Genomic DNA, 25,437 nt, shown 5'->3' with positions numbered 1-25,437 from the left:
CCAGGGGATATTTATAAGCAAATATATAAACAGATGTCATGTGAGAGGGAGAGGCAGTAGATGCCCCTTGAAGTTAAGTACAGTAATACCCCTAACTTACGACTGGTTAGGTTCTAGACACCGCCCCCTTTAAGGGGAATTTTCGTGTAAGTTTGGTACGATCTCGAAAAATGCTAATAAATGCTTTCTCTAGAGTTTGAACACTAAATATGACCCTAATCATGCTCCCTAAATATTAAGCTAACTTTTAGATTAAGTTAAAGTTACTGTAATTTCATTTAAAAGTTAGCTTAATACATTACCCTTAAAGAACTAAATGGTTGGCAAAAATAATGGTGTGTGAAGATTACATACGTACAACACAGTTCTCTCCTCTTTCCCCCTTCTGACCAACCAATCTATTTTTATGCCTTCTCAACCACTTTTAAGAAATTCTTTATTCTGTCTCTCTTTGTTTCTGAAATTCCTTTTCATGTACAAACAGTGCTTTTTATTTGGACTAATACAACTCTCAAGTATGTGTCTGTTTTAGAACAGGCATTTACAGTTTTAGAAGGTAAAGGTAAAAATAGATCAATTAAAAATTATCTATGCTACTGCTAACTGAGAGAGAGAGAGAGATGAGAGAGGAGGAGAGGAAGAGGAGGGAGGAGAGAGAGATGAGAGATGAGAGAGGAGAGAGAGACGAGAGAGGGGTAGGCGTCGGAGAGAGAGAAGAGAGAGAGAGAGAGAGCCCAGGGAGAGTTGAGAGAGAGAGAGAGAGAGAGAGTTATTTTTATTATTTAATGTTATTTAACTTACACATAAAAGTTTGATAATGTATACATTAATTTAAAAAAAATTGAACTAACACCTTTGCCAGGTTCCTTCAGGATTTGAAAATGTTGCATTTGCGTTCACGTCTGAAATACTTGGCTAGTGCCAAAAATTGCAGAAAACCAGCAATTTTCAACACCGAAATGCATCAATTTCCGATTACTGGCACCGATACATACCCAACAGAGGTACCATTAATTGGTTATCAGCGCCAAATCCAGATTTGGTGATGAACAGCACCGAAAATCAGTTATCATCAAGCTGCCGGAACAGGCTTCCTGCCGATAACCAGGGACTGGACTGCCTATACATAGTATATAAAGTCAAAACTCCCTTTATCCACATTCTTGATATTCTCGGATTATCCTTCGAACATACCTACCAATTATTTGCATGAAATTTGCCTATTTGTGAGTTTTTCCAATGATAAACATTCACTAATTAGTGTACTTTCATGTTATTATCATGACTAAATACATTTTGGTGGTACAAAAATAATTTAATAATTTTCAATTATGTATTAATATTGATTAATAGTGTACAGGCAGTCCCCAGTCATCAGCGGTCTCGTTTAATGGCTGATTTTATGGTTGTCTAGCACCATAAAATCAGCAATTTATGGCGCCATGAGGGGTTGGTTTCAGTATGCCGATAATAGTTATGGTGCAATAACCTACCTAACAGAGGTGCCATTAACCGGCTACTGTCTCCATTAACCAAAATTTGGCACCATAGGTGCCATAAATTGCCCTGTTTCAGTTAATGGCAGTTTTTGCTTCTAAGCACCCTGCCATGAACAGAAACCTCCCCCCCCCCCACCAAAATAACCCAAGACTGCCTTTATTAGTAAGTTCAATAAGATTTAATGATATCAAATAAATTTAATAACTCACTCTCTCTCTCTCTCGTCTCTCCCTCCATCATTCTCTCGGTCCTACTTCCATTCTCTCCGCTTCTTCTCTCATCATCAGCATCATCATCTTTCTTTTAAGAACCAGGTACTAAGCTGAGGTCCAGAGCTGTCAAATATGTCAAGTAATGTGACAGGAGGGGTAGTGTGTTGCCGACTAATACTCATGTAATATCTATCTCCTTCTCTCTCTTCTCTCTCTCTATCTCTCTCCTTCGTCTCTCTCTCTCTCTCATCTCTCCTCTTTTACAGAGATGTTATGTCTTTTTGTATAATAAATAAATTAATTTACTTTTATAATTTTCAAATATTAATATTAATGTAAATAGAAATAATATCAATTCATTAAAGAAAATACTATAGTGAATCAGTAAGCTGTCAAATATGATATTGTTAGGATACAATAAAGTTTTGTACATACTTACCTGGCAGATATATACTTAGCTATAGAATCCGTCGTCCACCCCGACAGAAATTCTAATTTCGCGGCACATGCTGCAGGTAGGTCAGGTGATCTACGCCCCTGCCGCTGGGTGGCAGGAATAGGAACGATTACAGTTCTAGAACCAGATTTTCTCTTCCACCTGTCTCCTGAGGGGAGGCTGGGTGGGCCATCAATCGTATATATCTGCCAGGTAAGTATGTACAAAACTTTATTGTATCTTAACAATATCATTTTTGTACATGGAACTTACCCAGCAGATATATACTTAGCTGATTGACACCCTTGGTGGTGGGAAAGAGACAATTATTTACTGAATAGACAGGTAAACAACATACGTTGTAGGTAATAAATAAATAAAACCTTGGTTCCTACTTGTTCAGGCGGAAGATTCCATGGCTAATGCCTAGGAATCTGCTTCGCCTCAAGAGCCTCAGCGAGGATGTGACCTATGGCTAAGAGTTCTTGTGGGTCTGTCGATGGGGTCTTATCCATTTACTCGACAAAGCCTCTTACATGACAATATGCCTATGCCTAGTGGCATAATTAAGGAGCACAACACCGATCCCGATCACCTGATCCTAACACGAGGGTTAGTGCTTAAGTTAAAAAGAGTTATCCCCAAACTCCTTTCAAACAACCCAAAGAAAAAACACGACGTTAAATAAAATTTAACTCACTAGTTAAGGATCAGTATCTGCTCCCTATCCAGCAATGTATCCGCAGACACGTATCAACCAAGAGAGAAGGTTCTCTCGAAGGTTATCTTGACATCCTTCGGATAATGGGAAGTCACACAGAGTTGCATCTCCTGTATGTGAACAGCTAATATGTCCTTATGACATATTGTTAAGGAAAGAACAAGAATTCGGAAAAGCTCGCACTTCATGCGCTTTTAATTTTCAGCTGTTTGAAGGAATCATCAATGCACTTATCAAGTGCTTAGGAGATCACATTGTCTCAAAGAAGGCCAGGGCGTTCTTTGATATAGATCTCTTCTGGGTGAAGCCTGGAGCCTGGCTAGCGCTTCGTGCCTGGCAGGCGCCTAGCGCCTCGCGCCTGGCTGGAGCCTTGTGCCTGAATGGCGCCTGAGCCTGGCTGGAGCCTCGCGCCTGGATGGCGCCTCGCGCCTGGCTGGAGCCTTGCATCTGGCTGGCACCTTGCGCCTGGAAGGCGCCTGGAGCCTGGCAGAAGACTTCATGATTACTGTCTATGAGTCTGCATGCCTCAAGAGTTTCAGCGAGGTAGGGACCTATGACTGACAAACCCTTCTGGATCATGTCAATGGGGGCTAGCCCGCTTACACGACAAGAGCCTTCTCGGATCGTGCCAATGGGGCTGACCCACTTACATGGCAGAGCCTACCTGTATCATATCAATGGGGACTAGCCCTCTTACATGACAGAGCTTTAGGTTTCTCTTTACTGGAAGGAGCCTTGCGCCTGGATGGATCCTCAATCCTGACTGGAACCTAGCCTTGAAGGAGCCTGGCACCTGGATGGCGCCTGGCTGGCTTCTAGAGCCTGGCTGGCTCCTAGAGCCTGGCTGGCGCCTCACGCCTGGCTTGGCTCCTACACACTTGCTGGAGCTTCGAGCTTGGAAGTGTCTCTAGGCTGTCTGGCGATGTCCACATCGGACACTCTTATATCTGTCCGATTTGTTCGCCTATGGCGCATTTGCGCCAGGTTGGAGGCCCCGCTCCTTCTCAGTATCCGACCATGACAAGAGTTCCTTGGAACTGTCTGCCTCTGGCGTTTTTCGCCTTGTATTTGGCACTTGGCGCCTGGCTGGCGCTACATTGTCCGAGAGTCCTGAACAACCACATAGTTTAACAGGAGACTGGAGAAGGGTGGAAGAAATTCTTCCCCTTTGAGCTTTTGGCCCCTGGCAAGGGGAGGTGATTGTAGTCAGCTACACTCAGTAGACGACAGGATATCTAACAATACGAGAGAGAAGAGTCTTCCTCCGAGGAGGATCCTTCGTGAACACTTCCTTTGCTAACGAGGTCTCTTCTTACATGTTGATGAGGTTCCTCGTTGCAGAATCTTCCCTATCCTTGCCCGAAGGAAGGGAAGGAGTCTGGAAGTCGAAGGAGACTCCAAGCTGAAATTGGGCGGAACCCTGATTTCTAGCTCTTATTGTATCCTTCTGAATACCTTCTGGGAAGCATTTCGAGCCCTCATCGCACCCCGAAGACTCTGTAGGCAAACGATTAAACCATCTCTTCTTCTGTAGATGAAAATGAAAGTACCCTGCCTGGGCAACGAAACTTCTATCTGAAAGCGTAGAATAGAGGGTTTTAGTTCTTTTGCCAGACATACTATGCTGGCAAGAACCCATTGCCGAGTCTCCATTGAATCTGATGCGAGATTCCAATGCACAAAAAAATCACTTGTCTCCTTGGTCGTTTAGGGCTAAGAGAAACAAAGAATTCCTTCATAAACTTTCTCAAAGAAGTTTGATGAGGAGCAGTTCCATTTTGTTGGAACACTGAATCTGTGGCCACAAAAAGATCCCATTCGAAGTACATGATATCCTACTCTTGTCGTATTGTGGTATCGTATAAGATCCCGAAATCTTAATCCTCTGTTATCTCTAATTCCCCTTGTAGAGACAGAGTATAGCCTTTTACTGCGTTCTTTAATAGCAGATATATACATAGGTGATTCTTCCCTCTGAAAGTGAAGAAAAAACCTCGCTATGTAGTTCACAGAGGTATCGGAAGAGGACAGTTTCCTCATTCCATCTAGCACGATCTGCAGTAATTCTACGTCTTAGCCATGACTATTGTCATTTACCTTGAAAAAACCTCTCATTCATGTCCACTTCTGGTCAGTCTGCACGCGGACAGACTCAGAGTGGAGAGGTTTTTCAGGTCTATTTATAATAGATTCTGATAGAATATCCAGATACTCTTGGAAAAGCCTTACGAAACATGCTGTGAGAAGAACGTGACCTCTGTGAATCCAACCTCTCTAAGGCCAAAATGAGGCATTCATCCTCTCTTCCATTGACGCCCATTTATCTTAATATCTGTTAAGAATTTATAACTAGGGAAAAAAGACTAAAGTTTATTCCCCTTTTTTTAAATTTAAAGATGTCGCATATTGCTACCTCTCTTGGTTCGAGGAAAAGGAAGCAGTCTAAAGAAAGCTTGTTCGTCTTCTACCTTGCGAAGAGATCTATGAAGAAGACTTTCCGCAGGTTCTCACAACTCTTTTCAATAAATGTTAGACATACGTTAATAGTTATTATCTTCGATCGAGAAGGTTCTCACGGACATGCAAAATCTTGCATTGAACCTCTTAAGGATCGTTACGTTCCGTGTCTGTTCCCAAATAGGTTCTCTTTTGTTAACGCGAACAGGGGCGAAAAAAGAGATTCTCGATGCTCTTTGCGATATGAGTGTGTCATGGAATTGGCCTAGTGATTAAAATAAATCATTTCATCATTCCTTGTAAGCGACCCCTTTCCGATTAAATGGGTAACGAAATCAGGAACGAATCTTGCTGTTACCGAGTCTGCTGTCCGAGAGGCTACTGGACTCTTAGGTTAATAACTCGCTAAAACAAGAAAATATCTTGGATGGTAATGCGCCAGGCTGGCGCTTCCTTCTAGTTCTTTTTAGGTTATGTGCCAGAACATCTATGCCTTTATGGTACCCGACATCCTTCACATGTTAATTCCGTTCCTAGTAGGAAAAAACTTTTATATACGTAGTATAGTCCATTCAGGGAAACAACTTCTGCCGCTAAGAGAATGTTTCCCATCCGACTCACCCATCTTCTCTTGAGCAATATCCGATTCTAAAAAGGTTGTGTGCGTTTCTCGAAAGGATGAGAGAATTATATTATATCGCGCTCTGCCGTATAAGAATCCTTTATAATACGGTCACATTGTGGTAAACAGCATTAATCTAGGAAACCTTTGTAAGGAGACTCGGAATTCTGTAGTTAACCTCGGTATGTGCATAAGACTTGACCATACCGTAGTCCTAAAGTGAATTCTCTACTACATTCATCTTCTCACTAAGCATGTACTCTAATAAGTCATGCTTTCGTAAGCATGAGAGCATTATATAATATAGAGTTCCGCTGCGTTAGAATCCTTTAATAATGTTACCTATGGTAAACAGCATAGAAATATTGTAATATCTTTCTTATTGAAAGCTTCTTAGCAAAATGTAGACAATAAATTATTTATGTTTGCTTAACTATCCCCTCAATCCGAGGCTAAAACCACGATTGTAGGGGAGAGACACGGTTAGTCATTCCATCCCGCAGGAGAGAGACATGTCACGGACCACTCATGACCGACAACCACATGATACTGCGTTGTTCTAAGCGATAGCCGATAGCAGTCTCCGTTAGCCGTCTGGCCTTACTCTTACAGAGTTGCCAGCTACTCCATTCAAAAAGGGAATCTTATAAAATTATTATTGAACTTCAGGAAGTTCTTATAATGCATATTTAGCGAAACAAGACTTCGATAAATCTAGAAGCTAAGAAGGTGTTGTCTTAACAATCCCTTTAAGCGTAGTCCTTCCTAGGAAATTCCTGGAAGGATACTGGTAATTGCGTTGTTCAGCAAAGAAGTAACTACGGTATGTGCTTATGATTTGCCGTATCGTATTCTCATACAGCAGATACCTTCTTTCCCTGCCGAGGCAGATAGAGAAAGGAAAAATTTTTACTATCTTCGTTCTTTTCGTTAATAGAACAATAGAAAGAGTATATATATCTCCTTAAGGAAGGAAGTTAATCAGGAACTCTTAAAATCTTCGTGATTTCCTCATAAATCGCGGAAGAGACAGAATTCCTGTTCATCTGTAGGGTTTACGGAAGGAAGTAGATATTTCCTATCCGCCATCATACCCAAACGTCGATGAGATTCTTATAAGAAAACTCCCAAAGCTCTTGCCTCTTCATAACGAGGGAAGAGCACAAATGAAGGAGAGAGTCCGCATTGAGAGGAACTGCCAAACACAGGAGTCTTCTGAATAATGAAAAAATGGCTTCTCTTAGTATCAGAATCCTTCTGGCAAAAGCGACGGCCGCCTGTGCGCGCCTGGCTCCTTGCGCCTAGCGCCTGGATAGTTCCGCGCGCCTGGAATGTTCCGCACGCTAGAAAGGAGACTCGCTCCTGGAACGTTCCGCTTGCGTGGAAGGTCCCGTGCGCCCTGATAGTTCAGAGCGCCTACTAGACCCCTTTTAGAAAGAGCCTCTTGCCCGGAAACGTTCAATGGAAGGATCGTTCTGATTGCCACTCTACTATAAGGCTCCTTGCTCTAGCCGTCTGTTTTTCTGGCGCAATTTGCGCCAGGCTGGCGCTTCGTCTCTTTGAAGGCGCCTTGCGCCAAGAAAAATTTTCTAGAACGCGGCTCGCGCTCAGTTGCTGGAACGCGGCTCGCATTTGGTTGTAGAAACGCAGCTTGCGCTAGTCTGTTTGCTGGAACGCGGCTCGCTGCTGGCTATTGGAACGTGGCTCACGCTAGCTTGCTGGAACGCCAAACATATACATTCTTCGTCTCTTCGGATGTAAGATGAAGAGACGCACTTTTTTAAGGATGCCTTATCAATGGCTATCCTTGGCAGTCTGGGACGTTCTACAGAACCTGCCGAGGGGACGCCTGACCGGTGGGGGTTCTCCCTATCCTTCCTGCGGCTGTCGACTTTCCTCCTCCACTGGGTCTGGGAGTTTGGAAGAGGTCTAGGCCTGGAAGCGCTACGGAGCCAATCAGACGCACCCTCCACTGCACTGGGATAACACTATATTCACTTCTTTACCTTTTAAGAGCTTGCCTTTTGAGCTCCATCCATTTATCTTCAAATTTGCACATATGAATTTGTAGATTCTGTGGAGTAAGAAGGTGATGAGGATGCAACAACTACTAGTACTGTCAATACTCTAACTGCTCGTTAGCACGAGAGCTCTTAAAGCTTCTAAAGGAAGCGTATCTAGTTATATGCTTTCTGACTTCCTAAAGTAGGAAGTTAGACCTTATTTCCTTCATCAAGTTTTCCTTCATCAAGTTCTAACACTTATACACGTATTAGTGAAAAAAAAAAAAAAAAAAATCAATATTTCCCTTATTGTAAAATATATGAGTGTCTACCGAAAAATTCGGTAGTTTCACGTAATATATTCTTCGAAAAGTTCGAAGCCAAATTCATTAAAAAGTTAATAAAAGCGTATGCCAGACCAAAGACCCAGTACTTCCCTGCAAAAGACAGCCCAGAAGGTCGATGGCGATGAAAAAACGAAAATCAAGTCAGGAGGTAGCAACAACGTATGTTGACACTACCGCGACAGAGAAAATCTGGTTCTAGAACGGTAATCGTTCCTATTCCTGCCACCCAGCGGCAGGGGCGGTAGATCACCTGACCTACCTGCCGCGTGCCGCAAAATTCGAATTTCTGTCGGGGACGACGGAGTCTATAGAGCTAAGTATATATCTGCTGGGTAAGTTCCATGTACAAAATGTCAAGTAATGTGACAGGAGGGGGAGTGTGTTGCCGACTAACATTCATGTAATTCTCTCTCTCTCTCTCTCTCTCTCTCTCTCTCTCTCTCTCTCTCTCTCTCTCTCTCTCTCTCTCTCTCTCCGAGATGAGAAATTTTTATGGTACATGCATGTATGTACCGTATATACTCTCATATTATGCGACATTTAAAGACCTAATTTTGGAGCTAATTTTAAGAGGGTTGCATCACATAAAATTTGCAAATGTAATATTCACATACTAGTATCGTTCGATAAAATACAAACATCATAATGAATATGCATTTTTTTCATGGATCTTTTAAAAAGTTATGCTTTACTTCACTGCATCCAATAATATTGTATGTATTTTCATATTACTACTGTTGTATTATAAAATAAAAAAAATAGCAATCAATGTTTTGGTTTGGAAATCTGCTGAGGATGATTGCGAGGTTAAGTTTATTTTGCCGTATTGAAGTCAAATCAGAGCAATTTTCTTGCTTCTAGTTAGAGCAAATGAATCTCAAGATACTCTATTGATATGAGACAAGGTTATTTTACATTATTCAAAGTATTTTCAAGTCAAAATATCACTTGAATTCGAATTGTGTGAACAAAATTTAGTTTTTTTTTGTTAGTAGATGGCGCTGAGGTTGTAAAAATCAACAGATTGCGTTCAACATTTTCACTTGATTTTATCAGAATACTACGAGCTTTACATATTTATCTTTTATCGGAGTGAACACAGTAAAATGTGTTCTTTCATACCAAATTTTCTTTAAGGATGAGTTTGATGATGCTACACCAAAGTTTCCATGTTGCTGATACACGATAATAGTTGTTAGCAGATGAACATTCTTTCCTCAGCTTCACCTACACCTAGCAACTTAAATTTAGCAGTATATGCCCTTGCCGATCTTTTCTCCATAGTGAATGAGGATATAATAATTAACATTACGGTCGATACTTTTAGCTTTCTCTTTTACTCTTTTTAACTTAACAAGAAGATAGGATAGATAAAGAGATGGAAGAAAAAGGGGTTAGCAGCCTAACTAGAGGTTAGCCTATTGTAATATGATCTCAAAAACTGAACTCGTATGTTACACGAGATACATGATCAAATCATTGTTTTAGGGTGAAAATTTGGGGGTCACATGATATGCGAGATTGCGTGTTACCCGAGTATATACGGTATATGTTTATTAATATTTTCAAATAATAATAATAATAATAATAATAATAATAATAATAATAATAATAATAATAATAATAATAATAATAATAATACTTATACTTAAGAAGTAGACCCTCTCTCAAGCATACTTTATTAAAAATAATAGGTACTTCAACAGCATTACACTTGTAAAGATTCTTCTCTATTTTCCACATAGCGGCTTTTTCTGTGCTACTTAAGACAGGCTGGTAGAGCGCCTATAGAGCTCATGATCAAATTCAGTCAAAATTGGCGTATATATTTGAATTTTACAGATAAACTATGATACCATAGTCATCAAAGTCATTAACGATTCTCTCTCTCTCAGCAAGTGAGCTTTTATCTGGAGCTGCCAGACATCCTCAGGCTGGGAAGCTGAGGGTGGACCCACACGAGAGAGAGAGAGAGAGAGAGAGAGAGAGAGAGAGAGAGAGAGAGAGAGAGAGAGAGAGAGAGACGAGAGAGAGAGGAGAGAGAGAAAGAGAGAGAGAGAGAGAGAGAGAGGGTGGACGACCCACATGAGAGAGAGATAGAGAGAGAGAGAGAGAGAGAGAGAGAGAGAGAGAGAGAGAGAGAGAGAGAGAGAGAGAGAGAGAATCGTTAATGACTTTGATGACTAAGGTATCATAGTTTATCTGTAAAATTCAAATATATACAACAATTTTGACTCTGAATTTGATCATGACCTCTATATGCGCTCTACTAGCCCATCTAAGTAGCACGGAAAAAGCCACTATTCGAAAAATAGAGCAGAATCTCTACAAGTGTAATGCCGCTGAAGTAGCCATTACTTTTAGTAAAATAATAATAATAATATAACTAATTTATTAAATTCTTATGATAGTATTTTAAAGAAACACAGTAATCTTCCTACTTCACTCTGTTAACTAACAATAACTCTCTCATGGGCAAGCCCCAACCCCAAATGAATGTCATAGTGGTAACACTCTCCCTCTGTTTTGGCTGGAGCTGGAAGTGTTAGAAGTGTATGTACAGTGTTCCACCCGTATTCGTGGGAGATGTGTACCAGACACCCACACGAATAGCTCAAACCCACAAATAGTTAGAACTCCCATCTAAAAATATCTATATCTGCCTATCTTAACAGTTCAAATACCAAATGTCTACTTAAAGTATTATCCTACATCAAATATACCATTGAATTGGTATTATTATAATTTTAGTCATCTTAACCATTTCACCATTAGAAATATATAAACAGCTAATAGCACATACCATTAGAAATATATAAACACCCAATAGGAGAGAGAGAGAGAGAGAGAGAGAGAGAGAGAGAGAGAGAGAGAGAGAGAGAGAGAGAGAGAGAGAGAGAGAATAACTCCTTACGATTTCAACAGATTGAAATGAACATCTGTAGGCAACGCTTTTTTCCCCTCCCATAAATACATATATTTCTCCAGAGAAGAGAGAAAGAGAGGACTGTGCAATTATGTTTGTCTGTCTATCAATTCTTTTGCTGAGAGCGAGAGAGATAAAAGAAGGAAGAAATAGAAACACCAAATGTATACCTTATGTAACATCCTGCATCAAATTTACCTTAAATTATTATCATATTACTGTATTAATCTTAGAGATTGTATTAATATAATTTCAAAGTAACCCTTACATACGTACTTATAAGACTTGCAGCCAAGAGAGAGAGAGTTACCACTATGACAAGTATCTTGTGAGAGAGAGAGAGAGAGAGAGAGAGAGAGAGAGAGAGAGAGAGAGAGAGAGAGAGAGAGAGAGAGAGAGAGAGAGAGAGTTGTCCTTACAGTATTTAAAAGAGTGAAATGGAATTATTATTATATTTAAAATACTCGCATATGAATTTTGTAATTACAGTTACAGTATTATTATTGGAAAATATTAATGATAAACTCATTTATTACATACATGTCCATGAAAATGATCTCATCTCAGAGAGAGAGAGAGAGAGAGAGAGAGAGAGAGAGAGAGAGAGAGAGAGAGAGAGAGAGAGAGAGAGAGAGAGAGAGAGAGAGAGAATTACATAAAAACCATTAAATTCGTTGACCATTGTATTGCAATGTTACTTTCCCTGCTCCGAGCGTCACGGGAGTTATGAGAAGGTAGGGAAATTGATACAGAAAAAGACGAAGGGAAGAATTTTCATTTGAAATTAGTTGTCTTTTGTTACTACTTCTATTATTATTATTTTTTGAAAATATAATAAACACATGCATCTACCATAAAAATTCTCTCATCTCAGTAACAAAAGAGGAGTTATCCTTAAAAGTGAAATGGAAAGGTCATTTTCATCTCTTTAAAATACTACCATTATGAATTTTGTAATTACAGTTTTATTATTATTATTATTATCATTATTAAATAACTGAAATTATCAATTAACAATTTACATTCTATTACCATAAAAATTCTTTCATCTCGGTAAGAGAGAGAGAGTGTGTGTTTATCTCTGTTCCCTCAAAAAATACTTGTAACGCTTCCAGCGAAAGAGAGGGAGGGAGTTACCACTATGACACATTATTATCTTGTGTGGCGAGAGAGAGAGAGAGAGAGAGAGAGAGAGAGAGAGAGAGAGAGAGAGAGAGAGAGAGAGAGAGAGAGAGAGAGAAAGAGAGAGAGGTTTAACCTTAATTAAAAGTGACATGGATAGATTAGTATTGTATTTCTTTAAAATACTATCACATAATATGAATTTTGTAATTACCGTTATTATTATTAGTATTTGAAAGTATTAAAAACATATAGTACAAGTACTATAAAAAATCTCGAGTCTCAGTAAATGAGAGAGAGAGAGAGAGAGAGAGAGAGAGAGAGAGAGAGAGAGAGAGAGAGAGAGAGAGAGAGAGAGCGAGAGAGAGAAGAGAAGAGAGAGGGCTGATGAGAGAGAGACGAGAGAGAGAGAGAGAGAAATTTCATGAGCACTTGGTGGCAGCAACACAACAGCTCCTCCCCCTCCTGTCACATAACCTAACCAAAAGGAACATGCATGCATGAAAACTGGATCAGTAGGGTTCCGAAAGGCTACGAAACGGGAACATGTGCTCGGTAGAATCCCCTGCATAAGGACATAATCGTCAATAATGCATCACCAATAATAATAAAAACATAATGACATAACAATACTGCTATAATAATTCGAGCTCACTAGGTATGGGAGACCACGTGAGACACGAAAGGAGCACGCTGCTATGGCGGCTCGGGGCTGAAGCCGCGTGGGACGTCGACTCATAAAAACCTAAATAATTCGGTTAAAAATGCCAAAGGCAGCCCCTAAATAGTGTCAACTATAATAGCAGTACTTAACTTGGATGCAGAATAAGATTGACGATCCATGGTGAAATAAAATTCCAAAAAGCGAGAAACACAACACAGCAAAAGAAAACGCATTTGCAGCGTAGTAGTGCTATCAAAGGAATGATGTCAGAGGCGCTAGCTACATGGTAACAGGTAGTGAGACCAATAGGTCGGGTCGGCTCCTCTCTTTTTGAGGTTTTTTTTATTGTGGGAGAGGGTAATTGGAGAAGGACCCGTGGTAGTGGTTTCACTCGCCCCAGAAACCATACCGACACCTTTTAATAAAGGTGAGCGAGCCAGAATATTCTGGCATTTCCAATTTAGCGGTTCTCTGGTATTATGACAATATTTTACCTTAGAAATAGTGCTAAAGGAACCTATTTCACTGGGTGACACGGGCCCTTCGCCCAGAAATAGATTTTTCCTACGTCAAAATCCCTTATATCTGACAGTTTTAGTACCTGGAGTTAGAGAAAGAAGACTGGGATTTCCTTCATTCTTCCATAATTTTTAAATTTATAAACTAAAATCTTACTAATTCACTATGGTATTTTCTTTAATGAATTGATATTATTGGTGTATAAATTAATATTAATATTTGAAAATAGTAAATCATTCATTTATCATACAAAAAACACACATCTCTGTGAGAGAGAGAGAGAGAGAGAGAGAGAGAGAGAGAGAGAGAGAGAGAGAGAGAGAGAGAGAGAGAGAGAGAGAGAGAGAATTATTATTTTTATTATGTGATATCATTGAAACTTATTAAACGTTACTAATACAGTATTAATCAAAATTAATATTTGAAAATTAGTAAATTATTTCTGTATCATAAAAATGTATTTAGTCATGAAAATAAACATCAAAATACACTAATTAGTGATTATTTCGTCGGAAAATCCTGCAAATGGGCGAATCCCCCGCAAATAAATGGGTACATATGGTCCAGACAGAAATCCGCGAATCAGTGAGTCCGTGAATCCGGAGAACGCGAATACGGGGGGCCCAATGTATATATCTTTCAGGGTACTACTATATTTCATAATATAGTCGTCTCTCTCTCTCTCTCTCTCTCTCTCTCTCTCTCTCTCTCTCTCTCTCTCTCTCTCTCTCTCAAGATGCCTTTCCCTTGATGCCTTTCCTGTAGCTGTCTAACACTGCACGTCAATCAAGATGTCTTTTCAGTGGGTGTGTGACGACACCTGGGAACAGGCAACAGGTTCAACCAAGGGGGCAACTATCGAGGGCAATCCACTCGAACTTCCCTTGAACTGCCAGTATATCTTCAAGTTGTAAGAGAGCAGGACAATGACTTTAGGTTTAGGAGATCTGAGGGGCTAGATAGCCACCTCCTTCACTACATATCCAGTAGGATGCCTTTCCAGTGGCTGGCTGTCAATACTTGGGACCGGCAACAGACTCAACTGAGGGGGGCGACTACCCAAATGTAAACCCTCTTACCTCCTATGGACCCAGTGCAGGGGAGTGGGACAGGGACCTCCACCTAGGAGCACCAAGGGACAAGTAGCCACCTACTCCACTACACAACACTTCACTGTTACGAGATTAAATTCCAGTTAACTGAAATATAAGGCTGGCAAAGGCATGGGAAAGAAGGGAAGAAGCCAGGTGTAGGAGCATGTGGATAATATAGCAGGGCTAGTCTCAGGAGAGAATTAGCGCAAGGTGGACAAGAGTTGCTGCCGGATGCTGTGTGCTCGAGCTGGACCAGGGATGAAGGAGGTGGCAGGAGGCAGGTGGTGGCTGTCGCTCCTGTGCATGTGGTGGTGGGATGATACATTCGAGGCAGGTGGAAGCTAGTAGCAGCTGTTTTACTGATTTATGGAAATTGCAGTTATTGATTACTTTCATGAAAAATAACTGATTAGTAATCGATTACTAACCACTGTTTTATGTCTTTATAGCACTTCTGGCATCTGGGTATACAAACCATGCATGCAATGTATGAATAACTTCAGCATTCACATATATTCAAACATGTACTGTATATGCTGGTGTATAAGACAACCCCTTTTTTCCGTGTAAAATTGTAGGTCTACAGGTATGATAAGCGTGCAAGACTACACCCAATTTATTAAATAACATAACTCAATGAGCTGATGCAAGTTACTTGGTACATAAGTAAAACCAATAATTATTGGTATTATCGTACCAAAAATGTGCAGTAAAACTGGTATCTTCCAAGATTTTGTACGGATATAGCCATTGTAAACCTGTACCCACACAACCAACAGAATTGAGAAACAGGTGACTGCAGACGTCATTTGCCGTAACTGTCGAGCGTTTAACTAAGAATTGTGTTGAAGTTATCACTTCGTTAAACCCTGCTAATTCTCAATGGTGGCTTCCAAGAGTAAAAAACAAAATACATTTTCACTCATTCCTCACGCAATGGACATCTGAAGAAAGAATTCCAGTAAATCAATGCTGCAGGTTATAACCAAGGATGAATAAAGTTTGTAACAGACAAGGCAAAAGTTAGGTCTGGAACTGGCAAAATCACACTGAATGTCTATACATACAAGTACTATTGTGGACATTTTAAGCCCAATTTTGTTAATTTACAAATAAAAGGTATCTCTGAATTACATCTCTTCTAGCAGCTATTGGTAATAAAGATATCAACAGTACTCAATCAGCTGATATTTTGAAAATGTAAACAATATCAAATGCAAATGGTGTAGGATGAATGTTTATATTCTGGAATGCGTTAATAATTTCCTCGAGAAAATATTTAGGTTTACAGAGCTTTTTAGTTTTTCGAATTACAGAGAGAGATTGTACCCCTGTACCAAAGTGAGAACTTGCTCTTTCTAATGTCTATTTATGGTAATTATCCACGGTAATTAGTTTTTTGTCGACAGTATTGAAATTTATGTCGCTAGTGATTCACTTAAATTACCTACAGTTTTTACCATTATTACATGTTTTATTTAGTGTCGATAGTTGTGACACTAGTTAACTATTGACGCAACTATCAACACTTCAGGGGTTAGCCTATCATTGAAAATCTCAGCAGGATTTAAGGTTTGCTTTTTATACTCGGCATATATGATGACCCCCCCCTTTTGGGGAAGATCTTTTAAGGTTAAAAGGTCGCCTTATACGTCAGCATATAATATAACACACATGTATGTACGTGTATCTTCTAGAATATGATGAAAATTAATGTCAAAAAGTACTTTTAGCATTAAAGTATGAAAGCAAATGCAACTCATAGTGTTGTTGAACAAACTGCTTTTGTTCTCTAATAAGAGATAAAAAAGAAATAATGTAATGAGTAATCATTTACAATTAAATGATTATTCAAAAAAGAGATTGTTTACAGGAACATTTATCCGATTGTTGGAATTTTTTGGGAAGCAATCAAAGAAATTGAATCCATTTAACTGATTATGCACACCACTAATGGAGGCAAGTGGCCGGCACTGGAGGCCAGGAGCTCAAGATGTGGAACATTCATGATTGCATCACACCAGGAAAATGCCTCCAAACATCGGGGCCAAGCAAACCTTCTCTGTAACATTCAAAAGTACTGCCGAAGCATGAACCGGTACCCAATGGCTGCGAGAACCTTTCTGCCTAAGGCTCACTGCAGCCAAACATAAGTCACCATTCTCTCCTTACTACCTTCCAGCTCCTTCACTTTTCAGTTTTATGTAAAAGAAAGTGTGATGAGTAGCTCAGGCACCTTAAGGGGGCTGGCCAGAACCTTTTTTTTTTTTTATACAGGCGGCCCGCGGTTAACGGCGCAATCACTCAACGGCGAATCGGTTTTACGGCGGTCGTCAAAAATATTCATTAAAAAAATAAGGCATTTTAAGGTATCTTTACGGCACAAATTCAGTAACCGCGCCGCTAGCGCCGTTGTCTAACGAGTTCGTACATATGTAGAAAATGCCGTTCAGACCATAAGGTTATGCAAATTATATTAACAAATTTTATGGGAGAGTTATTACGTAGGTATTAGGGTAAAATATATGCCTCTGACGCTGTTCTATGCCGAAAATATCGAGTTACATAAGTGCAAATTTAGCTATGGATGTGTCGATTCATAATTGTTCATGCTTTTGTTTAAAATGTGTGTGAAAATGTATTATGTGAAAGGCATTTTTATTTCTGTACAGAAATATGATACAAAGGCAGCTTTTGAAACTGCCCTTCACGATACCAAATCCGATGTTTTTTCATGTTCTTCTTGTAAGCCGCCGCCTGCCGCTCTTTCGAAAATATCGATTTAAAAAAAGTGCAAATTAGCGATCGATGTGTCGATTTTTATAAATGTTTATGCTTTTATGTTTGAAAATGTGTATGAAAATGTATTACGAATAGGGTATTTTTATTTCTGTGCAGAAATATGATAAAAAGGCAGCTTTTGAAACTCCCCTTCAAGTTATCGACTACGATGTGTTTTTTCAAGTTCGTTCTTGTATGCCGCCGCGGCATACAAGAACAAACTTGAAAAACACATCGTAGTCGATAACTTGAAGGGGAGTTTCAAAAGCTGCCTTTTTATCATATTTCTGCACAGAAATAAAAAATACCCTATTCGTAATACATTTTCATACACATTTTAAACATAAAAGAATATATATTTATAAAATCGACACATCGATCGCTAATTTGCACTTTTTTTGCCGCCGTCTGCCGCTCTTCCAAAATATCGTTAAAAAAAAAAAAAGTGCACAAATTTAGCGATCGATATGTCGATTTTTCAAATGTTTATGCTTTTATGTTTAAAATGTGTATGAAAATATATTGCGTAAAGGTTATTTTCAGTTTTTTGTACAGAAATAAGATACAAATTAAGGCAGCCTTTGTAACTACGCTCCACGTTGTCAGGGGATGGTTTTTCATGTTCGTTCTTGTCCGCCAGTTCCGAAAAATGCATTGTGTTATTTTATTAATTATGCATCTTTTCCATAAATCCTTTAAAAAGTTATACATTATTTCACTGTATCCAAGAATATTGTATGTATTCTCATATTATTGTATTTTAAAATACTACCCCCCCCCCCCCCCCCTGGCAAACTTAAGCCCGTATTCCGCGGAGCGGCCAATGTTGTGGTTTGAAATCAGCTGATGAATACGAGTCTGTTTCACCATAACGCAATTCTGAGCGAATGCTCTTGCTTCTAGTTAGCATAAACAAATATCTAGATACTTGACTTATATGAGACAAAGTTATTTTCCTTATACAGCGTGTTTTTAGGTGGAAATATTTATTGAATTGTCTCGTTGTGAATGTGAACTACTATTTTTTCGTTAAACAGATTACGTTGGCGGCATGTTTATTGCGTAAAAAATAAGTGATCCGTTCGCAATACGTAATCCTTTATATCATCGTAATACGAACTTTACGTTATTTATCTTATATCGGCGTGAAACCAACAGTAAAATGTGTTCTTTCAAGCAGAGTAGTTTTGATTAAAATGATTTTATCCCAATTTTATCTATGGTTGTGTGTGATGCAGACGTTTACTGCAGTTTTATCCTTGTTGCCAATGTACGATAATAGTCATTAGCAGCTTGAACAGTTTTCTCAGCTTCAGTCTATTAGGTTTAAATTTAACGGTATATTTCCCGATTGATCTTTAATCTATATTGATCTCTGATCTATAGCGAATAAAGTTATTACATTAAGATATTTCAGTTCTATTCTATGCATAACGCCATTTATAACAAATACGGTAATGTTGCACTGTAGTACGATGATCGAAATACAAGCCAAACAGATGTTATCCAGTTCGGTTGTACTTAGAAAAAAAAAAAAAAGTCGTTTTCTCGTTCGGTTGTTCATGGTTGTACACGTTCACGCAACGAGTATAACGTTAAGCCATACTTTCATCATTCTTTTGCTGTTATTGAACTTATGTAACAAGAAGATGGATAAAGTTAGGCCATTGTAATTTTGATCTCTCATAAAATCGAACTATTGTAAGATAATGATCGTAACCTGAACACTACAGCTACCTGTACACTGTATAAACTTTATTATATCTTTACATACTCTAGACACCCACATGTACTGTACAGTAAATTCTATAGTACTATACTGCATAAATATAATTTTACTTATTGTGGGATTACGGTCCCTTTGACTGGTCTAGAGTTTCGAAAGAAGGTGTGCGGCGGCCGTAGGCTTTAAAATCGCTCAGCGTCGAAAATCGCTTGGCGTCGGTGGCCAGGAACGGAACCCCTGCCGCTAACCGAGGGCCGACCTGTATATGGGGGTATATGGCAAAAAATGCAGTCATGAAAAAATTCATGGAGCTGTTTGGCAATGGAGAATACTTATATGAAAAATTTCGTCAAAATTCCTCTTACTTTCGTTGCTACAGGGTAATTAGTAAACATAACTCAATAAGCCAAAAACATTGAGGCGGCAGGAGGGAACTTAGTCAGTTTACCACCTTCCAGTGCGAGGAGAAACCTCTTGTAGTGTACATGTTCGAGTTTCACTTCTGACACTCGCTTGCTTTTACATATGTTTATCTTTGTTTCGGCAAGAATTTCATAATGCCAATGAGGAAAAGACTAGCAAAACATCTCGCTAACATACACACAAAGAAAATTGGCTCTAATATGATTACATAATATCATAATATACGCAATATTAACGTAGTTAGTGAAGAGAGAGAGGGAGCGGTGTATCGTTAGTAATGCTCCCGTCTTGCCTGACGCACACGTCGTGCAGTACCCCAGGCTACGGTCTTTGAGCAAAGGGATCTTCATTTATGATAAATAACATAGTTTTGGTTAATTAATAAAGGAAACCAAAAAAGGATATGAAATTCATAATAATGATGATTTAAAAAACAATGTCTTTGTAAAAAGAGAGCACACATTCGAGTTTCACCTCTTGACATTCTCTTGGTTTTATGTCTGTTCATCTTTGTTTCGGCAAGAATTTCATCATGCCAAAGGGGATAATACAAGGAAAACATCTCACTAACATACAGAAGAAGAAAATTCGCTGTAATAAGCCGAGTTAGTGAGGGAGAGAGAGAGTTGCATAGGAAGGAGTGCCCCGTCTTGCCTGTCGCGGTGCCCCAGGCTATGATATATGAGCAAAGGGTCTCATCAATTAACATTAAATTATGATAAATAACATAGTTTTGGTTTATTAATACCCAAAACAGAAATAGTCATTCATAAATAATCATTATTTATTAACACTGTCTTTATAAACAATACAAAGGAAAACTTTGAACGGCCATATCTCTCAAAATTATACTTATTGACCTTCAAAATCTATCTTCTCACTTAGTTTTAAAGCTACAGCATTGAAATTTGATATATAACTCAGAAAGACATTATAGAACAATCAAATAAAGCCCTTTCTTCCAAATTTTTGTGGTTTTTTTTATTTTTTTCCTGATTATAGTGTTTATTTTTTTTACCATAATGAAAAATTCAACATCTAGCATGACTTTTAGATAAAAAAAAAAAAAACTCCTTATTTGATTCGAGGTCTACATCTGGTCTATATATGGTAGTAATCCAGTCTTAATATTAATATCAAGGTGAGAAGAAACGGAATTTGAAAATGGTTATTTTCGGGACAAACTGCCCTGGCGTCACAAAACCAAAGGTCAGAGACGAAAATCATATGCGGTTTGGAGATGTCCCAAGTCACCTTATCAAGTGGTATGAATATCAAAGTCCTGTCCTTAAAAAATGGCATTAGCCGGCCAGCCCCCTTAAACAAAAAAGTTTTGGTCTAATGAAATGGCATAATATTTAACAATCATGACTTTAAAATACTTTACTGGAGGCTTGCAAGATGCCTAGGCCCAACAAACAAAAAATAAATGACAATTGTTTGGCCTATGGGAATGGTGTAACATTCTCAAATTATTTTGCTTAGAATTCATGGATTACTAAAGGTAATTGTTTACCGGTGCCTTACGAGTGCCTATGGCTGGTAAACAAACCCTAAAAGCAAAAGTTTTTGGTCTGATGGAATAGCGTAACAATCAATAGCTACTTTTAAGAAAATTATTTACTAGCAACTTGCATGTAGCCTAAGCCCAATAAACAAATCATGAGTGCAAAATTTTAGCCTAGAGGAATGGTGTAACATTCGTGAGTTACTTTTAAGACAAATCTATAGCCAGCAACTTGCAAGTGTCTGGCTAGTTGATGAATCTGAATCAAGGTTAAAATAAATACTAATTAAAAAACAAAAAAAAGACAACACTCATCCTGAAAGATTTCCGCTCGAAGGCTATGAAATTCACATTCCGGTGGTTGTGTAATACTACTGTCAGCTGGTCATATAGCCGGAAAATAAGAATAAGCCTGCCATAAGTAGTCAATGTTTTATCGAGTACAGCAGAAAACAGAGAAATGGTTGGCTGGGTTGTTCCTAATATTGCCATAAGGGAGCGGTACTTTGCACCTACACTGAGTAACCAAAGCACTACCCACAAAATCTGAATTTAGGCTGCCTTACATAGATAAAATAAACTAATAGCTATGTAATTACAGGGTATGCCACTTATATCAAAGCTAATTACCACTGATGCTGATATTGTTTTCAAAATTAAAATTTTTTTTATGATACTACTTACTGTAAAAACATGACCTTTTAGTAATAAACACCCAGTAACCAAATTGGCAACAGCTGGTTGCTCACCAGCACAATAGAAGGCAGCAATGCTGGTGAGGCTAACAGCAATGAGGATGACAGTTGGGATTGCTAATATTATCACCCTATTTGGGATTGCTAATATTATCACCCTATCTTCAAGCTGCTTTAAGAAACTTTACTTTTATCAAAAAGCAAAAAGCCTATATGTATGGTACATTAAATTTCTGGTCTATAATTTTCAATATTGCAGTTTGATTTTAAGTAGGTGTTTCATAGTATCAAAACCTTAATGCTGTTTTATAATGGTTATGAAATCTGGAAGTCAGATGGCAAGATGCGTAAATTACGAAATGATACTCCAAGGAAAATTACAAAATTTCCAACAGTAAATTAGATAAAAGAAGAAAGGGGATGGAACTAGCCTGGACATGACTTCCATACCAATCCTGGTCAGCTAGGCTCTTATGAGCAACAAATACAGTTGGAAGACCGTAAACCTACTTGGATGGAAACTATGACACAATAAGTTGGATACAGTTGGAAATTTGTGTAAGTGAAAGCTCAGGAATGGTATTTTGCACTACATTGCACTTGAGGAAATGATACAGAAAAAATAAATGGTAATACGTAAATGTTTCATTTCCAGCACCTTTCAAATGCCAAATATAATCATCACAATAAAAAGTCCAAAATACCAAAATTCTACCTGTAAAATAGATGTTCTCTGCTGCGAAGGTGTAATCCTAAGGAAAGATGGAAGACGTACAGTACCACGAACACAGCCACCAACAGTGCATTGAAAACCATTTGGACAGCAATGTTCTTTGTCTTCACAACAGGTTGCCTGTTGGAGATAACATACAGTTTGTCAGTAAAGCAAGAACATTAATGAATTTATTAATTTCTCTTTGTGAGACTGGAAGTCATAAACAACAATGATAAATAATATAACCTTATAAAAAGAAAGTTTTTCATTTAAAAATACAAACTATGATTTCATAGCTGTACACAGTCAAATGGTGATAGGGAACCTGAAAAGAGAATACAAAGTACATACTTCATTTGGTCTATGATTTAACTCCAGGAATGTTGCCCATGGAGGGAATAAATAAATAATGAAATTACACTATTAAACCAAGCAATGGGGCATTTCCAGTCATTCAGTGCAAAAGACAGTGAAAAGAAGTCAGTGGGTAGGTAACATGTACTCCCAGGGTCTTTGCTCTGCTAATCACTGGGTTATTTTCATTATTACAATTTCCCTTTGGACAATTTATTCTCTTTCCCCCTCAGGTTAAACTGCTTTAATCCTCTTCCTTGTTTGAGTGACCTGCTGACAGACCTAAATTCCAGGCGTGGACCCAGGGGAACACTAATCACCACCTGAAGTAAAGCCAGCTGGAGGGCAATACAAAATTGATCTTGTGGAAGCCACCATTTGGGCCACAAGGCTGCCAAGCACGGGCGACATGCCCCCTAACGCCATCTGGACGCATGATCCTGATAATCCCTGAGGTTTTAAAGACCTTGGAACAGCTAACTTGGTCTCAGAATTCATCGGATGCGCTTCCAGGACACCTGTCCTTTCCATGTTACTGTTTCCTTTTCATTGTGCGATATACTTGCAGTAAGACCTGTATTGCCCTTTTTATTTGTGCTGCTCCAAGTTGTAAAGCATTCAAGTGAAATGTAATGTAAATTGTTAAATTGTGAATTACCAGAATTAAGTTAATTTCCAGGCACCCTCTGTGCAACTCCTGGATTCCTTAATCAGACGCCTTATTCTAGAGAAGTAATCATAAGCGTTTTCGATTACAGATTAGGAGTTAGTCAGCTGCGGTTTCTGTGAATCAACTTATATGCAATAATGGCTTTCCCAACTAACCTATGGTGCCAGTTGTATTTTCCTTCAAGAATATAGGGACAATTGTATTTTTGTCCCAGTTACACTAACCAGTCTTTTAGTATTAGTTCTATTGTAATCAGTTACATTAAAACCAAAGAGTTTTACCTAATCAAACCCCTTTTTGAAGCAGGCCTTCAGCCAAATTGGATTTAATATGTTTTTGCCTGATCTCAAGGCCAGTGGTTATTACTCTTGCTTTATCCCAGGTAAGTTGCATGGATCTTCGGTGAAACCAACTGATTTGCAAAAAATTTCTCTTGGTAAATTCGTATTAACAATACAAAAATCTTTATGCTGTTGTTTACACTTGATGTTTAAACAGAATCGGTATTATTTACACATTTTCATGCATGAAAAATTCTAAACTTCACATACATTTACAGGAAATAATTATACTCTTCACAAAATACTACATAAAGGCTATTAATTACCTGTTTCTAATAATGACAACAAATATAATAAATGTCTATGTCACTGAAGGATGCTTGCTACTAGTACTCGTTAGATAAAAGTCCACATTAGATGATGAATGCTCACTGCAGATAGTGCAGTAAACCAGCATTCCCTACTTGTAGATTCCAGTTATTTCCCAGGCTTTGGCTAAGGCTTGAGATAGAAGTGAATTATACTAGATTAAAATTTGAATGCTAGGTCTGAATTATAATTCTGAAATCTCTGAACTTCTATATATACAGCTGGAGCTATCATTTTTATCCAATCCAAGCAACAGTTTTATCCATGTACAGGCAGTCCATGGGTTATGGTGGCAGCTCCTGCTTATGATGAGGTTAGGTTAAAAAAAAACCCACTGTTTGTAGCAAAAATCATATCTCTAATATATCCTAGCCTACACTAGGGTAATCAGTACTATCTTTACATATATATGGTAGCCTAGCACTTTAAGCATACATGGCACAGTAATTCCTATCAATTTCTGCTAGTTCTCTAGGTTCAATGGCTTATGATAATTCATTACACTGGCTTATGATAATTCATTACAAAGAGAAATTGAATAACATTAACAAGTTAGCCTAGTGTATACGATGATGATGATACAGTACCATGGTATGTCGTGTACATACAAACACAGTAGCCTAGCCTACAGTATACTCTATACTACATTTGCAGTACAGTAATTTATTATTAGTATAAGCCAATTATGGAGGTTCAATGCATTCTATGATATATCAACAGGGAAAAAAAAAAAAAACACACACACACACGAAACGGGAATCAGATTCGCACCGACATCAGGCATAATTGAGCTATGTCAGGCTGGTGATGGCTACATATAATTATGAAATAAAAACAACGAATATGCTTCTTTTCATTTTATCTTTTAAAAAGTTCTACATTACTTGTATCATCAAATATTAACAAAGCAGTCAATGTTTTGGTTTGGAAATCAGCTGATGGCTAATAAGTTTATTTTGCAGTATTTAACTCAGTTCAGAGCAAATTGTCTTAGCACAAAAGAATATCAAGATTACTCTACTTATATGATACAAGTAAGTTTTTCATTACAAGACATATTTTCCAGTCGATATATGAATTTAATGTTTCGTTGTGAGCTAAATTACTTTTTTTCATTAACAGATTGCATTGTGGGCATGTTTATTGTGTAAAAAAAATATTACATGATTACGTTCGCTATTATCACTGGATTTCATAGTAGTACGAGCTTTACCGTTGCGTTACTTATCTTTTATTGGCGTGAAAACAACAGCCACAGTAAAATGTGTTCTTTCAAGACCTGAAGTTTTGATT

General features: G+C 38.4%; 1 protein-coding gene across 4 annotated transcripts in view; it reads right to left on the bottom strand.

Annotated features, from left to right (window-relative positions):
- The window catches only part of LOC135219616 (progranulin-like), a 298,310-nt gene that overhangs the window by 181,728 nt on the left and 91,145 nt on the right, over positions 1-25,437 (bottom strand). For all 4 annotated transcript variants that reach the window (XM_064256525.1, XM_064256524.1, XM_064256523.1 and 1 more), the window contains exon 9: positions 22,471-22,608. In XM_064256525.1, the coding sequence (XP_064112595.1) occupies positions 22,471-22,608 (138 nt within the window). The remainder of the gene's footprint in view (positions 1-22,470; positions 22,609-25,437) is intronic.

Source organism: Macrobrachium nipponense, chromosome 1 (assembly GCF_015104395.2).
Source record: "Macrobrachium nipponense isolate FS-2020 chromosome 1, ASM1510439v2, whole genome shotgun sequence".
NCBI lineage: Eukaryota > Metazoa > Arthropoda > Malacostraca > Decapoda > Palaemonidae > Macrobrachium > Macrobrachium nipponense.
The sequence above is the reverse complement of the archived record's forward strand: the minus strand, read 5'-3'. Positions and strand labels throughout refer to the sequence as shown.